Source organism: Calypte anna, chromosome 1, assembly GCF_003957555.1.
Source record: "Calypte anna isolate BGI_N300 chromosome 1, bCalAnn1_v1.p, whole genome shotgun sequence".
Classification (NCBI taxonomy): domain Eukaryota; kingdom Metazoa; phylum Chordata; class Aves; order Apodiformes; family Trochilidae; genus Calypte; species Calypte anna.
The window spans coordinates 134,187,161-134,206,762 of NC_044244.1; the positions used below are offsets into that span (position 1 = coordinate 134,187,161).

The 19,602-nt window shown below is 34.7% G+C and overlaps 1 protein-coding gene across 4 annotated transcripts in view; it reads right to left on the reverse strand.

The window, feature by feature from the left end:
* Positions 1–19,602, reverse strand: part of REV1 (REV1 DNA directed polymerase) — a 52,314-nt gene that overhangs the window by 15,544 nt on the left and 17,168 nt on the right. For 3 of the 4 annotated variants that reach the window (XM_030456388.1, XM_030456401.1, XM_030456395.1), the window contains 9 exons: positions 18,413–18,562; positions 15,646–16,355; positions 13,693–13,800; positions 12,505–12,621; positions 7,712–7,844; positions 6,664–6,792; positions 5,837–5,991; positions 3,368–3,487; positions 637–857 (listed from right to left, as the gene is read on the reverse strand). In XM_030456388.1, coding sequence (XP_030312248.1) covers positions 637–857; positions 3,368–3,487; positions 5,837–5,991; positions 6,664–6,792; positions 7,712–7,844; positions 12,505–12,621; positions 13,693–13,800; positions 15,646–16,355; positions 18,413–18,562 — 1,843 coding nt within the window. Of the gene's footprint in view, positions 1–636; positions 858–3,367; positions 3,488–5,836; positions 5,992–6,663; positions 6,793–7,711; positions 7,845–9,430; positions 9,668–12,504; positions 12,622–13,692; positions 13,801–15,645; positions 16,356–18,412; positions 18,563–19,602 lie in introns of those variants that run through there. The other variant, XM_030456410.1, reaches the window with a different exon arrangement.

The window sequence follows — 19,602 nt, forward strand, 5'->3', positions numbered from 1 at the left end:
GCAATGGAACATGTTGCTCAGAATTGTGCAGTGTTTACTCTTGGACATTTCCAACACCAGACAGGACAAAGTCCTGAGCAACTCTCTGATCTCATAGCTTCCCCTGCCCAAAGCAGGGGACTGCACAACATCATGAGGTCTCTCTCAACTTGATTTTTTAATAATTTCTATAAATGCTTAAGTTCTCAACAAAGGTCTGAGTTATTATTTTTTAATAAAATTTGTCAACAACACTCCCTCCACTACAATACTTGCAAGTCTAGTAAAACTGTTATATTGAAGGAGTGGTGATAGTTTCAGACACCAGTGTCTTGGAATAATCAGCGTTTAAATGAAAGAGAATGCGCTAAGTGCTGACAAACCTACTGCAGTTCTTTTTTTCTGTACCAGACTTGTATAATGAATGTAGAATAGCCTGCTTATTTTGTGCAAGCTTCTTTCCAGAACAATACTTTTGCAGTGTTTCCTCTCATTTTATGGTTTGGTCTCTGACTCCTTAATTTTCTTCATTTCTATTTGGTGGCTAAGATGATGCTCTAACAGATTTAAAGTGTAACTGAAAATCATCAGATTATGAGAAGATTCTTCTACAGTTGAAAGAAGTCACTACAGAAAATAAAGTAAGTTTGAATTTACCTGTGTAAACCTTATTCCATAGTTGATTTCTGCTGAAACAGATTTTCTTTCTTTTTCTGTACGAACAGGTCGATCATCCAAACCACGACAAAATCTATAGAGCATTTGTCCTGTTTTTGGACCAAATTCTTTTTGCAGTTTTGACATCGAAGCACACTGCAAATCTCCACAGGTTTTAATTCCCAAAGAAGCCAGCTTAGATTCCATCGTCCTGCCAACTCCTACCAACAAAGCAATTAGTTCTGTTAACTCTAAGTTCAGAGCAGTCAAATTTCAAACAAATACAATTTGCCTTTTTAAACCTACACTAGTTCATATAAAATAAATAAATGAATATACATAATTTTAAAAGTCCACTTGATAAATCAATGGTTCAAATGGAATCTTGTGCTGTCTTCACCTCTATTTCTTTTATCTATTTTACATGGTTAGTTTGAGATGTCATACAGCAGTGTTTTATTTCATGGTAAAACATTAATGACTCCTCCTTGTAAGCCTTCTTGATGGGGTACTGCTTGTTACAGAGTGTCCAACATGTAATGGGGTTTGCCATCATATGCAAGTGATTTAATCTAAAAGAAAATGGACAAATATTTTGACTACAGTTCCACTGCCTCCTAGGTAGAAAATTAGTATTTCAAGCAGAAGTGATAGCATAGCTGTATAAATCGTGCTTTGAACTACCAAGCACTGGAAATTATAGGCAGCCATGGCAACGGCATGTAAGTAACTATGATAAACTTAAGTATATTTCTGGATTTTGGAGAAACTGCTGGTTACTTCTGAAAAATATTACTCCTATGAGTTTACGCTACCAAAGTCAATGAAAGTGAGAAATCTCGTCAGCTTCTATCTTTCATAATCTGTTTCTTTTTCTAGGTGGCATTGACACAAACATTAGAAAGTTTTTACTATGAACATACAAGTGAATTCTGAAAACTTTAAAATACTCAATAAATACTACTATACAAAATACTACTATATGAATAAATTCTTGGAGGAAAATTATCTCCTATAAGGTATGCCATGGAGAAATAGTGGTGTGCTGTAAATTATGTTTGGCCATGGAATGCACCTGTCTATAAATGCCATTCCTACCACACCTCAATTTCAGTGTCTATTGTTTATCTTTTATTTCCTTTCTCTTCTTATTTCTTAAAAAAACAAACAAAATATTATTTTGAAGATTTAACACTAATGTGTGTACATATGCAGGCTGAGTTCACATATGTTTACTAGCATATAAGTATAAATGAGTGCTTAGTCAGCACTTTTTTGCACTATGACCATGTGACATTTTACTACTCAAGTACTAAATAACCATATGATACAGAGTTACATGCCAGGAAATAGTTCTGTTTACAGCTCTTCTAAGTATTTTCCTGTAAAAACAAACAAAAACCCACGCTAAAGCCTGTTTTCACAGAGGTGTATTCTTTGTCCTTAATGCCTATCACTTTCTTATCATAGTAACTCCAGTTCCCTGCCCTCTCTTTGTGAATCCTGCTATGTGTTGGAGAACCAGAACTTCCTTAAAACCAGTGGGCCAGAAATGCTTTTCTCTCCTCAAGCTTTCTCTTTGGCCTTCTCTATGTTCACAAGCATCCCACTTAATCACTCTAGTTCTCCCTTACTGACATATCCTCCTCTCTTCTATCTGACCAGGAATGCAGGACAGAAGACATGGTATTATGGATACACATATGATGATTGGGAACTACTATAAAAAGGTACAGTAGTTGAACTTTGCTTGACTGTCCCTCAAAGGATATACCCATTTGGATCACTCTCCTCTGTTAAGCTGTCACTTTTTATAGAACCTGTGCAAACATGAAGTCATCAGAATTTCTATATCTCAGTAAGTTGGCTGAAACAGCCAAACAGTCATAAAATTATTAGTACTGTCATTCTTGCAAGTTATAAATCATAATCATTGTCACAATACTACCTGTGTAACAAATGCCTTAATGTGTATTCTAAGTCCATTAGAACAAAGAAATGCCTATAGCTGGATGCACAGTGTAACAGTGGTAATAGTCCCACAGTAGCCAACTTTCCCACCTTCCTCTCCATTTTACAGCCATAGTAATACACCTCATGTTGCAAGCAGAAAAACTTAGTTCAGTAACATTGTCCTCTTCCAAATTTTCTTAATTTTCCTTCTGTCCTTATTCTCTTTGAAATCTATGAGTCTCTTAGATGCAGCATGTATGAAACAAACTCCTCTCTCCTGTCTTCTTTTTCCCTTCATATATTCTTTTTTATTATGGCATCTGTGCTATTTTTCCAACTCCTGACTTCATACACCCCTTTCTAGAAAGAATACTCTCTTGGGCCAGTTCTCAGTTCCAAGCAAACTCTGCCTCTCTCAGTGACAAGTACCTAATGTTACTAATTTTATTACATTTGTTATGATACAGCAAGCCAGCACTCACTTGAAATTACTCATCTAAATTATTTTATTAAAGAATATAAGGTAGTATAAGACACTAGACTCTGAATTTCTTCATGCAGTGCGAATCTGTAAAATTCTTTTCAGTAAAGATGCTTCTCAAAGATACAAAAAGGTCACAGAATGCCTTTTCAGAATTTTTCAGAAATCAGTGTTATCTTCTTTTTCCAGGTCACAACCATGGAATAGCATCTAATCATGTTTGATTCAGAACAGAGATTTGTAGTTGAAACTGTTTTAATATCAGGAGGCAAAATTTCCCCTTTAAGAAAGAAGTACCTGGAAGACTGGTAACAAGTTGCCCTCTGATAAAATCATCCACTTCTTCAGATTTTAAGTGATACTGTCCATCTGGTTTTGCTTTACGAGTTGCCATTCTGGCCAGCAGAATATTGGAACCTGTAAAAACAACAGATTACAGTATGCCTGTGATAACTTCTCTCTCTTCAAACAGAATGCCCCAGTTAACGTGTCAAAGAAAAAATGCAGAAAGTACAATCAAATTCTTCACCTTTTACAAAGAATTTAATGAAATAAATATATTCATATATACTTGCAGTATCTACTTCCAAATTACCAGCTAGCAGTATTTGTGATTACAGCAGCCTAACTGTAGTGATAAATGCAATTTCAAAGTTAAAACCACACAAACAAACAAACAAAAAAATCAAACCATCAAAATACCCCAAAACAACCAACAAGTAATCACGGGACACTTCACTAAGAACAATGAATTTATTTATCTTGGCTCTATCCCACACACATAGAGGTACAGATAAGCAGTTAAGTGCAAATGGCTAAAAAAATTTAGAAGTGTAATTTTTTAATTGCAGAACTTAAAAAAATTTACTATGGTCAATGTAAATAATAATTAGGCTGCAATTTTGTCAAGTATATTATATGTGAAATGCTGAAATTAAGCTAATATCAGGGCCTGAGAATTTACAAAAAAAAAAATCCAGTAGTTATTAGATTATTATATACATTTATAAAGTGTGGTGGGAACAAGACTTATTTCAGCACTGTTTCTTCCCTGCTTATAAACCTACTAGTGCCTATAAACATTCATTCAACAATAAGATCTGTGAAATTATACCAAACATATTAATTATTTCCACTTAAATGCCATGTTCTAAGACAAAGCAACAAAATATCAGAGGAATTCACAACTAAGAGCACTGTCTGCTACTACTGCTCTTCTCATCCCACCTATGTTCACATTCTTTTTGTTTATTCTAAAATTTTAGTCAATAAGAACAGTAACAAAATTTTACATGCACCAATTCTCTTGAGAGGTTAAACTGATGAAACAACTAATGACATATTCCTCATTCAATTTCCTATTTAACTGCAGGGAACTGTGTTTTGTCTATAGAGTACTAAAGATCTCTGATTTGTTTATCTATGAAACATATCAACACAGCCTCTCATGCTAAGAAATCTCATTCATTTACATTCTTTAAAGTGTTATTCCCGTAACACTGAAGTAGGAAACTACTAGTATCTAACTTAACATATCTGAAACAAAGATACAGGATGTTTACAAATTAGAGTTTTAGTCTTTCACTAGCACTGTTTACATAAGTTTAGTTTAGCCACTAAAATCTCCCAGGGAAAAATTAAATTTTTTCAACTGGCATATTCATGTCCTCTTTTAATCTCTAATCAGACCACAGCATATATTCAAATTCACATTTCACTACACTGGTACAATTCTCCTGTTGGGCAACACATAAATCACACAAGATGTGTATTTCTGGGATACCATGTTTTTAAAAACAGGTCTCTGTATTCATGTGATAGTACAGTTGTTTCCTCTGATTTATTTACTTAATAATGAATTATGAGTGAAGACACAAAATGCTTTTCGTGTACCTATCAAATGAATTTCTAGAAAGGATATAAAAATTATTTTCCAAGGTCTCACGCAAACTGATTATTAGAGAAAAAAATGCACATAGGTATTTGTACTACAGTGTCAGATTAAAAAAATTTCCTTCAAAACAAACTCTCCTCTTTCAGTAGAAAAAAACCAAATGCACTGAATAAGCATATAAAAGAAACTACAAATACGTTTTAAGTCAAAATAAGACACAAACAAGAATCTGGGGAATTACAGTCTCTGTACTATGATACTGTAGGAAATAAAGGAAGAACATTGCTTACAGTAATGAATTTCAGCTTGTCTCACAAGTAGATTTCATACACATATACATTTAGTGCATTTATTTACAGATACTCAACTCTAGTATTAATTAGAGACAAAAAGCAGAAAGGAAGAGGCCACATGAAAAGAAATCAAGGGAGTAATTTCAGCTGTATCATTTCATATACTATACCTACTACAAATCACACAAATCTTTGCTTTTAATACTTTCTAATAATGATACTGGATCACACTATCCTGTAAACTTTTACTGCTGTCTCCAAAAAGGAACAGAGTCTGTGCTCATTTTTCTATTTACTGGAAAAATATAGTAGCATTTCATAAAAATGAATGCAAGAACATCATATAGATGGAATTCTAGCATGAATTCAGGTAACAGAGAAGCGGCAGGAACTTTATAGATTATTGCTTAAAATCTTTCCCCTAGGAAAACTGTATTGTATTTTTTGTTTACACTATTGTTAATGGCAATATATTCCATATCACACAAAAAATGAAGAAATTTAGCAACCTTACCTAGCTTGGCTACACCTACCAATAGCAGGCCCTGCTTGTGAACAGGAATGAAATGAGGTACTTACCCATACCAACAGAAGCAGTGCATTTAGTTTGGGATTTGATTTCGGTGCGGATAGCATTTGCAAGTTCATCAGGGGTCAATCTGGTCTCTGTAAGGATTTCAGTGATATCTACAAGTGCTTCATCACAACTGACTGCTTCGATGTTATGAGTATAGCTATCAACACAAAGTAAAGGAGGTGAAACACCAGCAACAGCTCACCATCTGTTAAAACAAATATGTAGCAAATAAAGTCTTCCTTTTGTGGCGGCATTTCCCTGCTTATTTGTATCACACATCACTTACATATTGAAAATGCTAAACCAGCAAATTACAGTAACATCAGTAATGGAGAGCTAATTTCAACAAGCATCATCTTTTTAAAGAACAGCTGGAGATGGAGTTAAATATTTGGTTTTCAGTAAAATTAACACATTTCCAGTTTTGTTCAAGCACATTTTAAACCACAAAGTAATTTCTATTACATGTTACTCCAGTAACCCATTCTTAAGTTATTCAAAAAGCGTCCTGAAGAATCTTATTACTAAGCAGGGATCTGCTTCTCATAGAGTAATCAGTAAAAAAAAAATTAACAACTTCTTTGGAAGTCAGATGTTAACTGTTTACAGGACTCAGCTTCAAGATAAAAAGAATACTCATTAGCAGCATGGTGCTCAAATTAAGAAAAATACTACAAAAGGAAATCTCAAATAGGGCTGGTTTTCCTGAAGCCGAAGAGTAACACAGACATGAAAATACTGAATTGAATAAGGGCATTTAGGAGTGGCAAATAAAGTACCCTTGATAACCTTACCATGAGAGATCATGTAAACAAACAGCACATATTACCTTGCTAATATTTCATATACTGTCCGAGCAACTTCTTTGTATGCATCAAAATCATATGAAACTGCTTGAAGATTTGGACACAACTTTTTTGCTTGGCCAAAAAACATTCCATTCTTTATGCCAGCTTTTCTAAAATTAAATAATAATAAAAAAAATACCAAATAAACACAGTACTAACTTTTCCACAATTACATATGGAATATCTCCAAATGAACTATTTGTCTTTTCCTACAAAAATTAATTATTACCCAACTGCTAGTAATTTAATAGGTAAGAAAAATAACTGCAAGTAAGAGTATTTGAATTAGCTGCATAATATTCAGGCATGCAGCATGGTCAGCCTGCCTTTGGAAACCTGCTTAAGACAAAGTCTCCAGAAGCACTACTTACTATCTTCTGTTTCAATTTAAAACAACACATATGCTATAGCAACTAATGTAATGAGATCCTATATTCCACTGTGCAAGCTTATATAATTATGCTTCTATAATAAAGTATTATTATTTTTTAAGATACAACTATAGGCCTGCCTATCCTAGCATACTTGGAAAAGGTTCCAATGGAGAAGTAGCTTCTGGAGTAATATTTCCATCAGGGAAAGAAATCATGTTCTGAACACTGTGCTTGTATTTATAATGAGGTGTTTCATACTCTGAACATTTATAAATCTATATTATGAGGGATGCTCATAAATTGTTGTTAATTCATACAAATTCAATTTTGATACAAAGAAGTGATGATAAGATTATGAAATTCAACAATATCACAGTGTATGGCATGAGGTTTTCCTTCATAGGCTTTGTTTTAAGTAACAGGTAGGTTAGGATGTGTGCTGTTAAGAAGCATCTAAAAAGTAGGAGCATCCATGGGGAAGACTTTGTGTTAAATTCTAACAACCTACATACCTGCAACTTCTGAAAACACAAAGAAACAAATTCCTCTCTAGATAAAATAAAAAAAGACCTGACTTAACAGCTGCTGTTTTCAGACATTTTATGCCTACCTGTATGAGATTTTTCAAGCAACCTGATAGATAACTTTTACATACCTGGCTTCATAACTACAAGATGCTATTTCAGCCATGGACAGAACAGTGAGGTTGAAGTCAGCTCCATTCACATGAGTGGAATCTGGATGCTCCCACACTGATGAGTCCAGATCAGCAGGTACTCTTGGAATTTCTGCTCAGAAAATAATATTTGTATTTGGTTTTATGTTATTTTTCTTAAAGAGCTCAACAGAATGCATGTGAATAAAATAAAAATTATTAATTTAATTTTATACAATTTCTATACTGTTATCTGAGGAGTAAAAGGTTTTCAATACTGTATGGATTCATATCATGGGTCCAGAAAAAAAAAAAAAAAGGGACTCCTTCACATAGTAATCTCTCTGCAGGTACATCTGTACATATTACTGAGAAAAATATTAAGCTAAAGTAAAAATTCTGTTTTAGCCCAAATTACTAGACAGCAGCTTGTTGATGACTACATATATCATACTGTAAAATAAGACTGATCTCACTTCGCTTTAATAACAACGAAAATAATCAAATGCTTGAGGCTAACTGCTGCAACCATGTCCTATAAACGTATGCAAGACACTAAAAAAATTTTACCAACTGCTTGGCCAAACAAGACACTTAGCTACATTCCTTTTTACAAAAAGCAGAACTATCACCAAAACACACAATAAATTTGGAATTCAAACCCACTTTTTATTATGCTTACAACCTCATACTTAAATCTACTTTTCAATAACCTAGACACCACAAAGTTATTTGTAACAAGTGAAATAACCAGAATACTCAGTAGCACAACTTATAAAAACACAAGCTAGAAACATTTACTTCCTTTGACACTCTTTTGGGGAAATTAACTGACAAAACTTCCATGTTACTTCTTAATAATTCTTGTACCAGGGTATGTCAACTTCTTTCAAAAATCACCGTAAATTTATCTTGAATCAAAATGATATGGTTACAAATACTGCAACCTCAGATTTGAAATGAGACAGACCTGCCCTAATTCTATAAAACTTTACTGCATGCTCTGAGGTAAATTTTAAAGAGTCCTCCAGGCCCACTGCATACCAGGTACTAGAATAGAATTCCATGACAATGAATACTTGAATCAAGTAAAGCATTTTCTGTCCCTTTCTCTGGGTTTTTGCAGTATGAAACCTTGAAAGATACATGCCTATGCTCTAAATATAAAGCAGCCTGAAAAAATGGCTAGATGCCATAACTACCCTCCCAAAATGCCCTCCCGAATTTCCCATCAGAATCAAACTAAGGTACCAAACTAAGGTATCATACAGACAAAAAGCTTCTATTTACTTGAAATAAAATCCAGTATGTATGTTACATTTTTTCATTACTGCAATCTATTAAAAACCATATACCTCTGTAATGTAATAAAAAGTAAGTTTTCTTCAGAGTGCCACAATGCCTAATTCTATTTTATGGTACTAACAACTTACACACTGACAATCTGACTGAAAGAAATCTGGTGCTATGTGCACACATGAGTAGCTACCAGACCAGAGAAAGTGCTGCAATGAGTGGAGACAGCAGGAGTAGAGCCTGACATGAAAACCTCCTTTATTTCAGGATTTCTGATAAATTTGTGCACCTTTTTATGTCATAAATATTTTAATGTATGATGACCTCAGTAAGTTACCTAAGATGTCTGCAACTGAAAATTAAGAGCGAATGTATGCCCCAAATAAAGATAAGAATGACAAGAACAATTTCTTTAGTCCATGCCTTCCTGTGCCCTGGCCTGAGATGATGCTGTCATCTTGTCTATCTTCACTGGACTCGTCGACTTTTTCCACATCGCAGCAGAGCAGATCCCCCCATGAGCTGATGGAGTCACTTCATGTGAAATTCAGGGCAATGCAGAACACATTGTCCCCAATGGAAGGCAAGGTAGAGAACCTCTCATCAAAAGCTGGGAAACTAGACAGGCACATGGTGAATGTGGAGCAACGGATGGAGAAATCAGAGGCCAGGACCCAAGTCTGTGAAAAAGAAATCGCTGAGAATAAATCTGTGACTAATATGATGATTAAAATCTGCTGCTCTTTAGAATGAAAAAAGGGAGATACTAGGGTTGAGGGAAAGGAAGCCTAGAAAACATTCACATCTTGGGCATCCTGGCCATGGAAGAGACCCCAAACTATGAATCCTGATTAACATATGTTAATCTCCTATCTTTAGAACATGAATGTTAAAGATGGCATGTATGCAGAGAAGTAATTTCTACTACCCAGGAAAGACTATCTCCAATTTGAAGACGTAGGGTAAGAATGATAGCAAGCTTTTAAATTTAGAAGTTATACACGTGGATGAACTCAAACAAGAAAAAGAAAGTGTTTCATAAAAGAGTCAAGATTCTGTTGACACAATGCAGATTAAAGGCAGGAACCAGTATTGCTAAAGAACTAATCTCTAAAAAGAAGCATCTGAAGCAGCAGAATTCAGTATTTGGTCAAAAGTGATTCATAGGGGGGTGGTTTTGTTTAATTTTTTCTCTGTTTGCTTAGGTGCTTTTGTTGACTTTGTTTTGTTTTTTTAATCTGGAGCTGTTTTTCTAATAAGCAAGACCTAGAGAAGGCAAAATCAGAGAACAGCCTGGGAAGCAAGATGCATAAAAAAAAAAAATAAAAAATGAAGTGGGCTCCATGTTGAAGCATGGATGCAAAAATATGCTCATGTTCAAAGTTGGTCCCAACTACCTTTTAATTGCATTTATGTAACACGTCCCCAGACAGAATTGTGTATGTTTAACAGTGTGACTTAATGTTCTTTATTTTTGGTATTTTAGAAAAAGTACTTTTCTGTGGGATACATGTACCTACTGGACCATATTTACCTTTGGTATGGCACAATTAAACACACGCTGTGAAGCATGTTTCATACTTTCTAAAATACTCTGATGATGGAAAAGCCTAACCTGCAATTTCACCTTTTCATCTGAGACTGTAACTAACTGTAATTTCGTTTCCCCAAAAAGATGACAAGCCACATACTTATGACAATGAAAACAGAAAAAAGTTTTATTTTTTTGTTGATAAATCCATTGTACATGGCAACAAAAATCAATAGATTAAAAATATTAGGATCTGCAGCTAATGACAGAGACTATAAAAAGAGTGTTAGGAAAAAAATCTTTCATCAAAATAATAGGTTGTACATACAGGCTAAGTATCAAGAAAGATCTAGCTGCCTGCCTGTGTGCAAGCCAGTGAGACTGGATGCTGAAGTTAAAGAAATGAATGTGTAGATATTCAGAAAAAGCTGCTGCAGTAAGAAACTGAGTTACACAATGAGGCTGAAATCTGCTGTACCCTGAAGCAATAAACATAGCAGAAGAGAGATTACTGAATCTGTGAACCACAAAGAACATGCTACACCTCCATATTTAACTGCCTCACTCTCTGAACACCACTCGATTGTATGAAGTCACACTGTTAACCAGTGTAAGATCCTAATAAACGTTACTGGACAAAACTGAACTACTGATAAATAGTTCATACACAAGCTATACTACGGAAAATCCAACTCCATAAAAATCGCAGCTATTTTTGTAATACACTTATATTTGGCATTGCAAACAACATGGCAGAAACTACGTCCAGAGCATCCTGAAAAGTTATAGGCCAGTGGGATCCATACAGATATATTCTACCTCAGTTTTGAAGTACTCTTAAACTACAGCAAAAACACAAATAAAATGGCTTCACTTCCTGTAATGCCTTGTCCTCAAATGTCATTGCAGATTGGGAGAACTTAACTATTTTGCTATTTTTAAGTACTAACATATCAGAAGAAAAGTTGAGGAACCCACCTTGTTCCACCTCTTTTATCAGCTGAGGTGTAAACTTTACTACAATGATACTCCCTAACACAAGACTGGTTAAAAATGCATATATAAGGGGCAAAGGAGAACCTTAGCTTCCAAATCTAAAGTGAAATGGAATTAAATAGCAGTTTCCCCTTGTGTTTGCACTTTTAAACACTCTTGTTGTAAAAACAAAATTTCAAGCTGACTAAGCAGACTGTTGAAAAAAAGGGAAACAAATTGCCAATATTTACCAATATGCTTTCTCATACTGAATGCAGTTCAGGCAGTATAATAATAATAAAACTTGAGAGTAAAAATATGTTTTGTTTACACAAATATACTAATATTTGAGGATACAGAAAGTAACTTATTTCTAAATTACTGAAGGCAAGTAACCAATTCTCCAACTACAACAGATGCCCTACTTTGAGGAAACAAAGTACTCCAGAGACAGAACTCTGAAAGTTGCAGTTTCCAGAAACCTAAAATGCTCTAAGGACCACTCAAATTAGCTTACTGTACACAAATATTGTACACATGCAATACAAAAGACAACTTCAAAGAATCAAATTCTCACTGGCCATAAGACATAATTTCTAATTTTATAGTTTAAAAAATTTAGTAGTGTTTTAAAATTTATTTTATACCTTCTTCTCTGTAATACACTTAATCAGAATGAAGTGATCCTGGACAACCTATATTTATTTCTTATTTTAAATAATTATTTAACATCGTATTACTTAACACTCAATCATTAAGAAAGTCAGTAGAACCTGAAATTACTCTTTAAAAGAGTGCGCAAAGTTAACTAAGAAGTCACAGCAGCATGTTATTACCAAGGCCACAGAGCACCATGTTGTCCAAAGATACTTTTCTGAAAATCCCCCATGGAAAAAAAATAGTAAAATGTACATAGTGGATAATTTTTCTAACAGTTTATAGAAGTGATCAATAACAAAATTAAAAAACATACAAACAGACGTATCTGTACCTGCTTTGCCATTCAACAGCTTATTCTGGTAATACTGCCGTTCAAGCTGAGGGTTTGCACCGGGGCGCAGTGGTGCCTTTCCTGCACCTCTGTTACTTGTAACAGCCACTGGCTTTCCTGTGGAGAAGAAATGCATGGATTTGTAAGTCAGCATCTCTAACAGTTTACACTTTAATAACAGCACAACTGAAGTGAGATCATTGAGATGTCTGCTTCATTTTTATAATTTCTTTCAGGCTTATTCAGCCTTGACTTTGCATTTTGACTATGGATTTCCAGTCTTAATTGGATCCGTGTGTAAAGAAGCTTTTAAAAAGTGAAAATACAGCTTCTTTATACTAATTTGTCTTTAATAGCACGTATAAATAGAAGAACTGAAACTTAAACTAATGAATTGTTAGGCCACTGGTAAAGACACAGCAAATACTGTACTGATTTTAAAACCTTTGGCACACAGCTTTTGTCTTGTTTCCCAAGACCTGCAATAGCTGGGTGTCAGATGGCAACCACTTCACCAAGTCTTCAGACTTCACTGCACAGAACAACCACTGTCTCCATTTCTGAATACTACACTTGTTAAAACAAAAAACAAAACCAAACACAAAAACTTGCTAAGGAGCCCCACTAACTACTCCTGTGCCCTAAGGATGACACAGCTAAATGCCAACTGAACAGTTCATACTCCAGATCTCATAATACTCTATGTGTAAGGGCTTAGAAAAGGAAAGGAGAAGCAAAATTCTCAGTCTTGACCCTTCCACTCTTCTAGTGAAACAAAGCTGCTTACATAACTTCAGAAAAACATAAATTTTATTTGTTTTTAAACAGAGTGACCAACTCCCACTTTTGGTACAACTAGAATCTGATCTAATTTCTAATATGGTAGATTTAAGTCTCAGTAAGATATGCGCAATGTTCTAGAGAACGGTTACTCCAGATTTTACTTCTCCTTACTTTAGATACAGAACAGAATCATCAAGGAGGATTCCAGTTCTCTCCTCCATTTGCTTTTTGATTGTTAGAAAATACAACAGGAACATGAGAGTTGCATGGTCTGACTATCAAAGATGCCAGAAAAAAAAAAGGATGAACATTTAGAGGATGATTTTGCAAGTATACAGATTTACCTTTGTTTTTAAAGGCTTAACTGAAAAACTATAACATGTAGAATTAAATACAAATACTAACCTTTGAGATCTGGTCTATTTCGGATAGCCACAGACACAAAGAAGCAATCCATATCCACGTGCATTATACAGCTCTGTGGCTTGGCTGAGCTCGCAACAGACACATTACCTAGTATGAAGATACACCAACAGAAAACTTGAACCCTAAATTACACATTTTTGTACTACTTATTGTAGTTATCAAGGACTATTATCAAGTTTTTACCACCTTAAATTATAAAATTTTTTGTTTCTTCTCACCAAGATATTTACATTTACAAATTTTTCAGAGAAATGTGAACAACAGCAGTCAACAAACAGCCTGAACTATATACCAACCTAAAGCTTCTATTTTATTTTCTCATAATTAACACCTTCTACCTCAGAAGTTCCCCCAACTCAAGGAGATTAATGCATGTTGTGGGAACTGGATCTTTATTTTGCTGCATTATCACCAAAAGTGGAACAGAGAACTTTAGTCCTTTTTGTTCAGCAATCAGAAAATTGTTCCAAAAGGAAAAACAAAAGAAGTTCAGCTGCACTAAGAGCCACCATTAATTCTTCATGAAATACACCAAAATTAGTTATAAAAATTCCATGCAATTGGATTGTTATTGCTATGCCTACACTCATGCAAATACTCAGCAAAGATAAGCAAGGTAGCTCCAGACTGAAAAATGTATATGCCTAAAGCATTAGAAACACTTGTGTCAAGCACTCTAGAATTTCAAAGTCTACGTCTATGTTGCTGACCTACCAGAACAGGCTGTATCTAACAACAGATCTTAATTTGAACAATGCATAAAGTGTAACAGTGAAAAAATACTTCAATACATCAAGCAAATTGTACTGCTTAACAACTGAGTTAACTACTGAGTAACCAGAAAAATGTTTTCCTGTTTTCAATAATTTAGCATTTGAACTTATTCTTTGAAAAACTAAGTACTGTCTTATAAAGGGCGTATTTAACATCAAGTGATCAAGTTAATGAATAAGAAGCTGTTACTTGTCAACCGAAACACAGTCATTAACTACTTGAATACTACAAGCCAAATCAGAAAATAAAAATATTTTAGCTTATACTATATTTTGATGAAAAAAATATACATAGGATAGTTAATAAGCGAACGTTTTATAACTAGAGTGTCCTGGCACAAATACAGAATCAGTTGATTTAAATATCTAACAATATTTTTTTAGGATGTGGTAGTTTATCATCAAGACTATTTTCATATGATTACAAGTGAATATTTTTACAGCATAACAGGGTCAGAAACTCTTTGATGGTACAGAGCTAGCCTTTTAATTGAGTAAGACTGTAGATGAGAGAATCTGAAGATGCAAAATACTTTCTCTATACTTGTAACATACTGTACCTCATTTATTACACATTTTTTATAAATTTTGGCCCTTGATGTAATGACATAAAACATTTCTGTCACAACCCAGGATCAGAAGCTTCATATAGCACTACTACTGACTGAAACAGACCCAGATGTATACAAAACTCTTAAAAAATAATACTAGATTTTAGTGCACTTCCAAACATCTTCTAAACCCATCTTTTAAATTTTTACACTGAACTATAAGCAGCAAGATTTTTTTCTGTTTTTCCTCTTTAGATTTTCACACAGCAACAACAAACTTGTGTGTATATTTATATATAGTATTTTTTGCCCTAGATCAACCCACATATCCTAGTAAAGTCAGAATATTATTTCTCCAAGGAAGAATTCAACATAGACCACAGTATCAGATTAAGGCACATTTTAAGTTAAAAGTAACCAAACAAATAAAACCAAAAGCAGTTGGATCTGTCAGTTTTCAGTGCATCAAAGTCATCGAGCTTTTCCAGATAGCCTATAACACGAATACTGGAGAATAACCTACTTAGTAGTTAAGACAGTTAATGTACATCAATGTACAAAGATATAAGGCACCTTCTCAACATAAACCTTCTTAAACAAGTATCTACCTGTGTCAGTTTTAAGTGCAGACCTGCCTGCTTTCCATTTTTTTAATTTTTCCCTTCCTGGAAAGACACCGTTGTTTTTTCTCTGCAGGCTGTTGACAAACTCTGTCAATTCACACTTCCATGTTGATATATGATGCAGTCTTGAACGTGAATAAAAGTCAGAAATAAAATTACAATCCGAAGGTTTGGACACAGGTAAGGAAGCTGCCTTGCTACAAGTAGGTACAGAAGTGCTTTTTGTGCTTGAAGGCCCCTGAACAGTGGAGTGGTGAGCACCATTTATTTTAGAATTACTGTGCAAAGATGAAGATGAATTACTCATAGTCCTATGCAGATTCCACGAAAAGTCTGTACTTTTGTTGCTTTGCTGCAACTGCTGCATTGTGCAGTCTCTAAAGTCAACCGTGCCTTTCTCAGTCGTCCCCTCCTCCTGCACAGGGCCTGGAGATAACCTACTTGCAACACCGTTGCCAGAGGGCACCAAACAATCCTGTGTCTTTAAGGCACTGGTACAAGTGTGTGTGTGTCCGTTGAAAATGGCAGTGTTGTCTTTGTGAGGCTGAATCCCGTTTTGTTTTCGTCCAGGAAGGATCTGCTCCGACTCCGTAAATCTTAAATCGTCACTTTCTTCTTCTTCTTCTTCTTCATTCCAGCTGCTTATTCCATTGGGTGTGATATCAGTTTCCATCTCACACTTTTTAACATGATTTCTGAAATACATATGATTATTTAATGCCATCTTTTATATAAAAAAGACACATTTACAGTCACTTCAAGTGCTAGGTATTTATCTTTTTAATTGTCATCTGTATATACCTTAGTAAATTTTACATTCTCGAGACAATTATCTCAAATTCCAAGCTATGTCCTCTCAATGTCACAAAATACTGCATTATGTACAGAAAATTTCACAGATTTGGTGAATTATTAATGCAGTACTTCCAGAAGTTTACACTGAAGCAATCAAAATCGCACTCACGTGAGAAAAGCTATTACCAAGGCCTTTAATTTGACCAGCAGTCTCCAATCAAATTATTTTTAACAGAGCTGTACTACCATGAATGACATGAATGGTACAGGAATATGCAAATCAGGAGTTACTTTCTGTCAATAAATGTGATTTTCCTTACTGAGTTACAATCAAACAAACAAAAAGAAAGTATTCATAGAAAAATTTTTTTTTAAAAAAGTTATTTTAAATTAATAAGTTAGGTTTACTTTATCTTATCTTCTCTCAAGGAAAAATCTGTTCAAGCTCTATAAATCAAACATGTTCTTAGCTTTAGACAAAAATCCAAACTAACTTTTTTATTTTTCATCTTTTATGCATATAAAACAAAGCATTCTGCCACAACTGCATGGGCAATTTACATTTAGTCTGGCAGCACACAGAAGAGCTTTAATTAAAAAAAAATCTCTCTCTAACAAACCCTAAGTGGAATCAAACCCAAAGCCTTCAAGAGTTGTGCATACACTTGACCTGCTGAAAAAAAACAACCCAAAAGCATCACTCCCAACTCCCAAAGCTAGCAATTACACAAAAAAGGTGTGAAGTAGTTAGCTACCCAGTATACCAGTGAAACCAGAAAGCCAATTAAATGTGACAACAATTTGGTTAAGATTAGCACAATCCTAAATTACATTAAACACAGTATTTTTGAGTTCCATGGCTGAAAGTGGAATATTCATTGTTACATATCTAGTATCAGTGGATAGGGCAAGCTTCTAAACTCATGTATTTTAGACTACATTGGTATTTTTGGAAGTCTGCATATTCTTGTTATTTAAAAACATGAACAATGCAATAATAAGAGATGATGGTGATTGTATCATTCATCGCTTAAAATGTCTAACAAATACTGCTTATGATATTAATTTTGTAGCACTGGTTTTATTTTACCTAACTATAGATAAATCCCCCTTATTTGATAAAGTTGCCTCAGTATTATACACAACTGCATTTCAAATAAATCAGCCAAATATGGACAAGCAAGATCACCATCACAAATCAGAAAGCACAGTATATCTTGTACAGTATCCTTGTCCTTGTTTGATCAGTAGTGTTGGACCAGATAACCTCCAGGGGTCTCTTCCAACCTCAACCATTTTATAATTTTATGATTCTTGCCTCTAAACAACAGACAAGTGCTTCTGAAAAAAGATGCAGGATCTCAAAAAAAAAAAAAACAACCTACAAGACTGTCTGTTCAAGTGGAAGTTTTCTTTACAAATTCCAATTCCACTGCCATTTAAAACTTTTGCTGTTGATTTCTATTCTGCTCCTTCTCAAGGTCTTTTATAAGATTTTTTTTTTTACTGTAATTGGATTTTTTAAATCATCTTCTGTCTCAAGTGTGGCTTAAAACTCACTGTTAGCATACGTAAGGTATGTTGTGAAAAGAAGATAAAGAACTTAAAAAGCATGCATACATGTTTGTTCTTAGATACCTTTACCAAAGTAATTCAATCATACCAACTTTTTGTTTTTGAAATAAAGACAATGTCACTAGTCAGAATACTCTGATGTATGCCTGTTGCTTCCATATAGATATACTACATCCTAGGTCACGTTATCAAGCAAGGCATGGTCCAAAGACTAGAGACAAGGCTTGGAATCAAGGTAACTGCAGTTCTGTCCTCAATTACCTACACAGCTGTATCTTACTTTCAAAGATCAGTTCCTCAGAGCTTCCCTCTTATAAAGCCAAAATGAAACCCATTAGGGGTGAATGATCAGGATCTGAATTATAAAGTCAGAAACACTTACACCCTGTTGAGATCTTTAGCTATATTGCTTGGACCTGGCATTGCATCTTCAGGTTTGCACATGCTATTAAAGTTGAGACCTTTTTGAACACTTGACTGCTTGGTGTAAAGCTGATACGGAATGTGTGAGAGGAGACGTCCAGCTTTAATGCTGAAACAAAGAAAAAAAGAAACTGGTTACTATTTGAGACATTTTTCAAAAATCTAACATTCTATGCTAAAAAATACCTCTTGTAAAAGATACCATTACTTTGGTCATACAGCTTTTTGCTGTTCTGCTATTTGTACTTGCAGTCCCTTCCCACTGCTTACTGGACTGAACTGAAAAGTAATTTGTGATGTGGTTGCTGGTACTACAAAAGGTATCTGCACATCTGTGTTCATCAGTTGTCTTCATTTCTCTTCTACAATTGACACACATAAAAAAATAAACAATGCCCAGTCAAAACAAAACCTGGTGAGTGGCCCAGGTTATTTTAACTGAACAACACTGAGCTCTTTAACTTGGAAAAATGCAAATGGACATGTTCCAAATAAATTTCAGTAGAATCTGAAGGTCAGCTAGGATGTGGTTCACTATTAAAGAGGAACTATTTTTTCCATTCCAAAAGGGTAATTACCCCTTCTTTTGAGAAAATTCACCGAAGAAAGCTAGACAGAAGAATAATTTTTGAACAGACCTTCCACAAATATCTACCACAGTCATCCCAGTCCTGTCCTATTTTTTCCAGTGTGTCTCCTTCTTTTTCTTGTTCCACTGAAACAGCAACTATGCTTCCTAACTGCTAAATTCCTGAGGGAATTAATGGACTGAAGTGGAATCCTCACAAAAATACACTACAGCACAATTTCATCTCTCCAACCCAACGCCTGTTGCTGGCAGTGGAAGTTAACAGCCTTCCTAGCCTAATACTTCACCTCTTCTTCACTCACAGCTCTTCTTATTGAACACTGGGTCACAGATGCTGAAACTTCTCATAGAAGAGAAAGCTCTCCTGTATCAAAGAAGCTTAACATCAGTGTTCAGTTTTGAAGATACAATTAGATTCAAATTTTGAAATTTAGCTCTCTGGAAAATACTGTTTTTCTGTTCTTCAACACCTGAATGCTTTCTCTTGAAGATGTGCTTTTTAACTAGCTCAAATCTGTACTAATGTCAAGGGAGCTGGACAGTGGAACAAAAAGCCCATA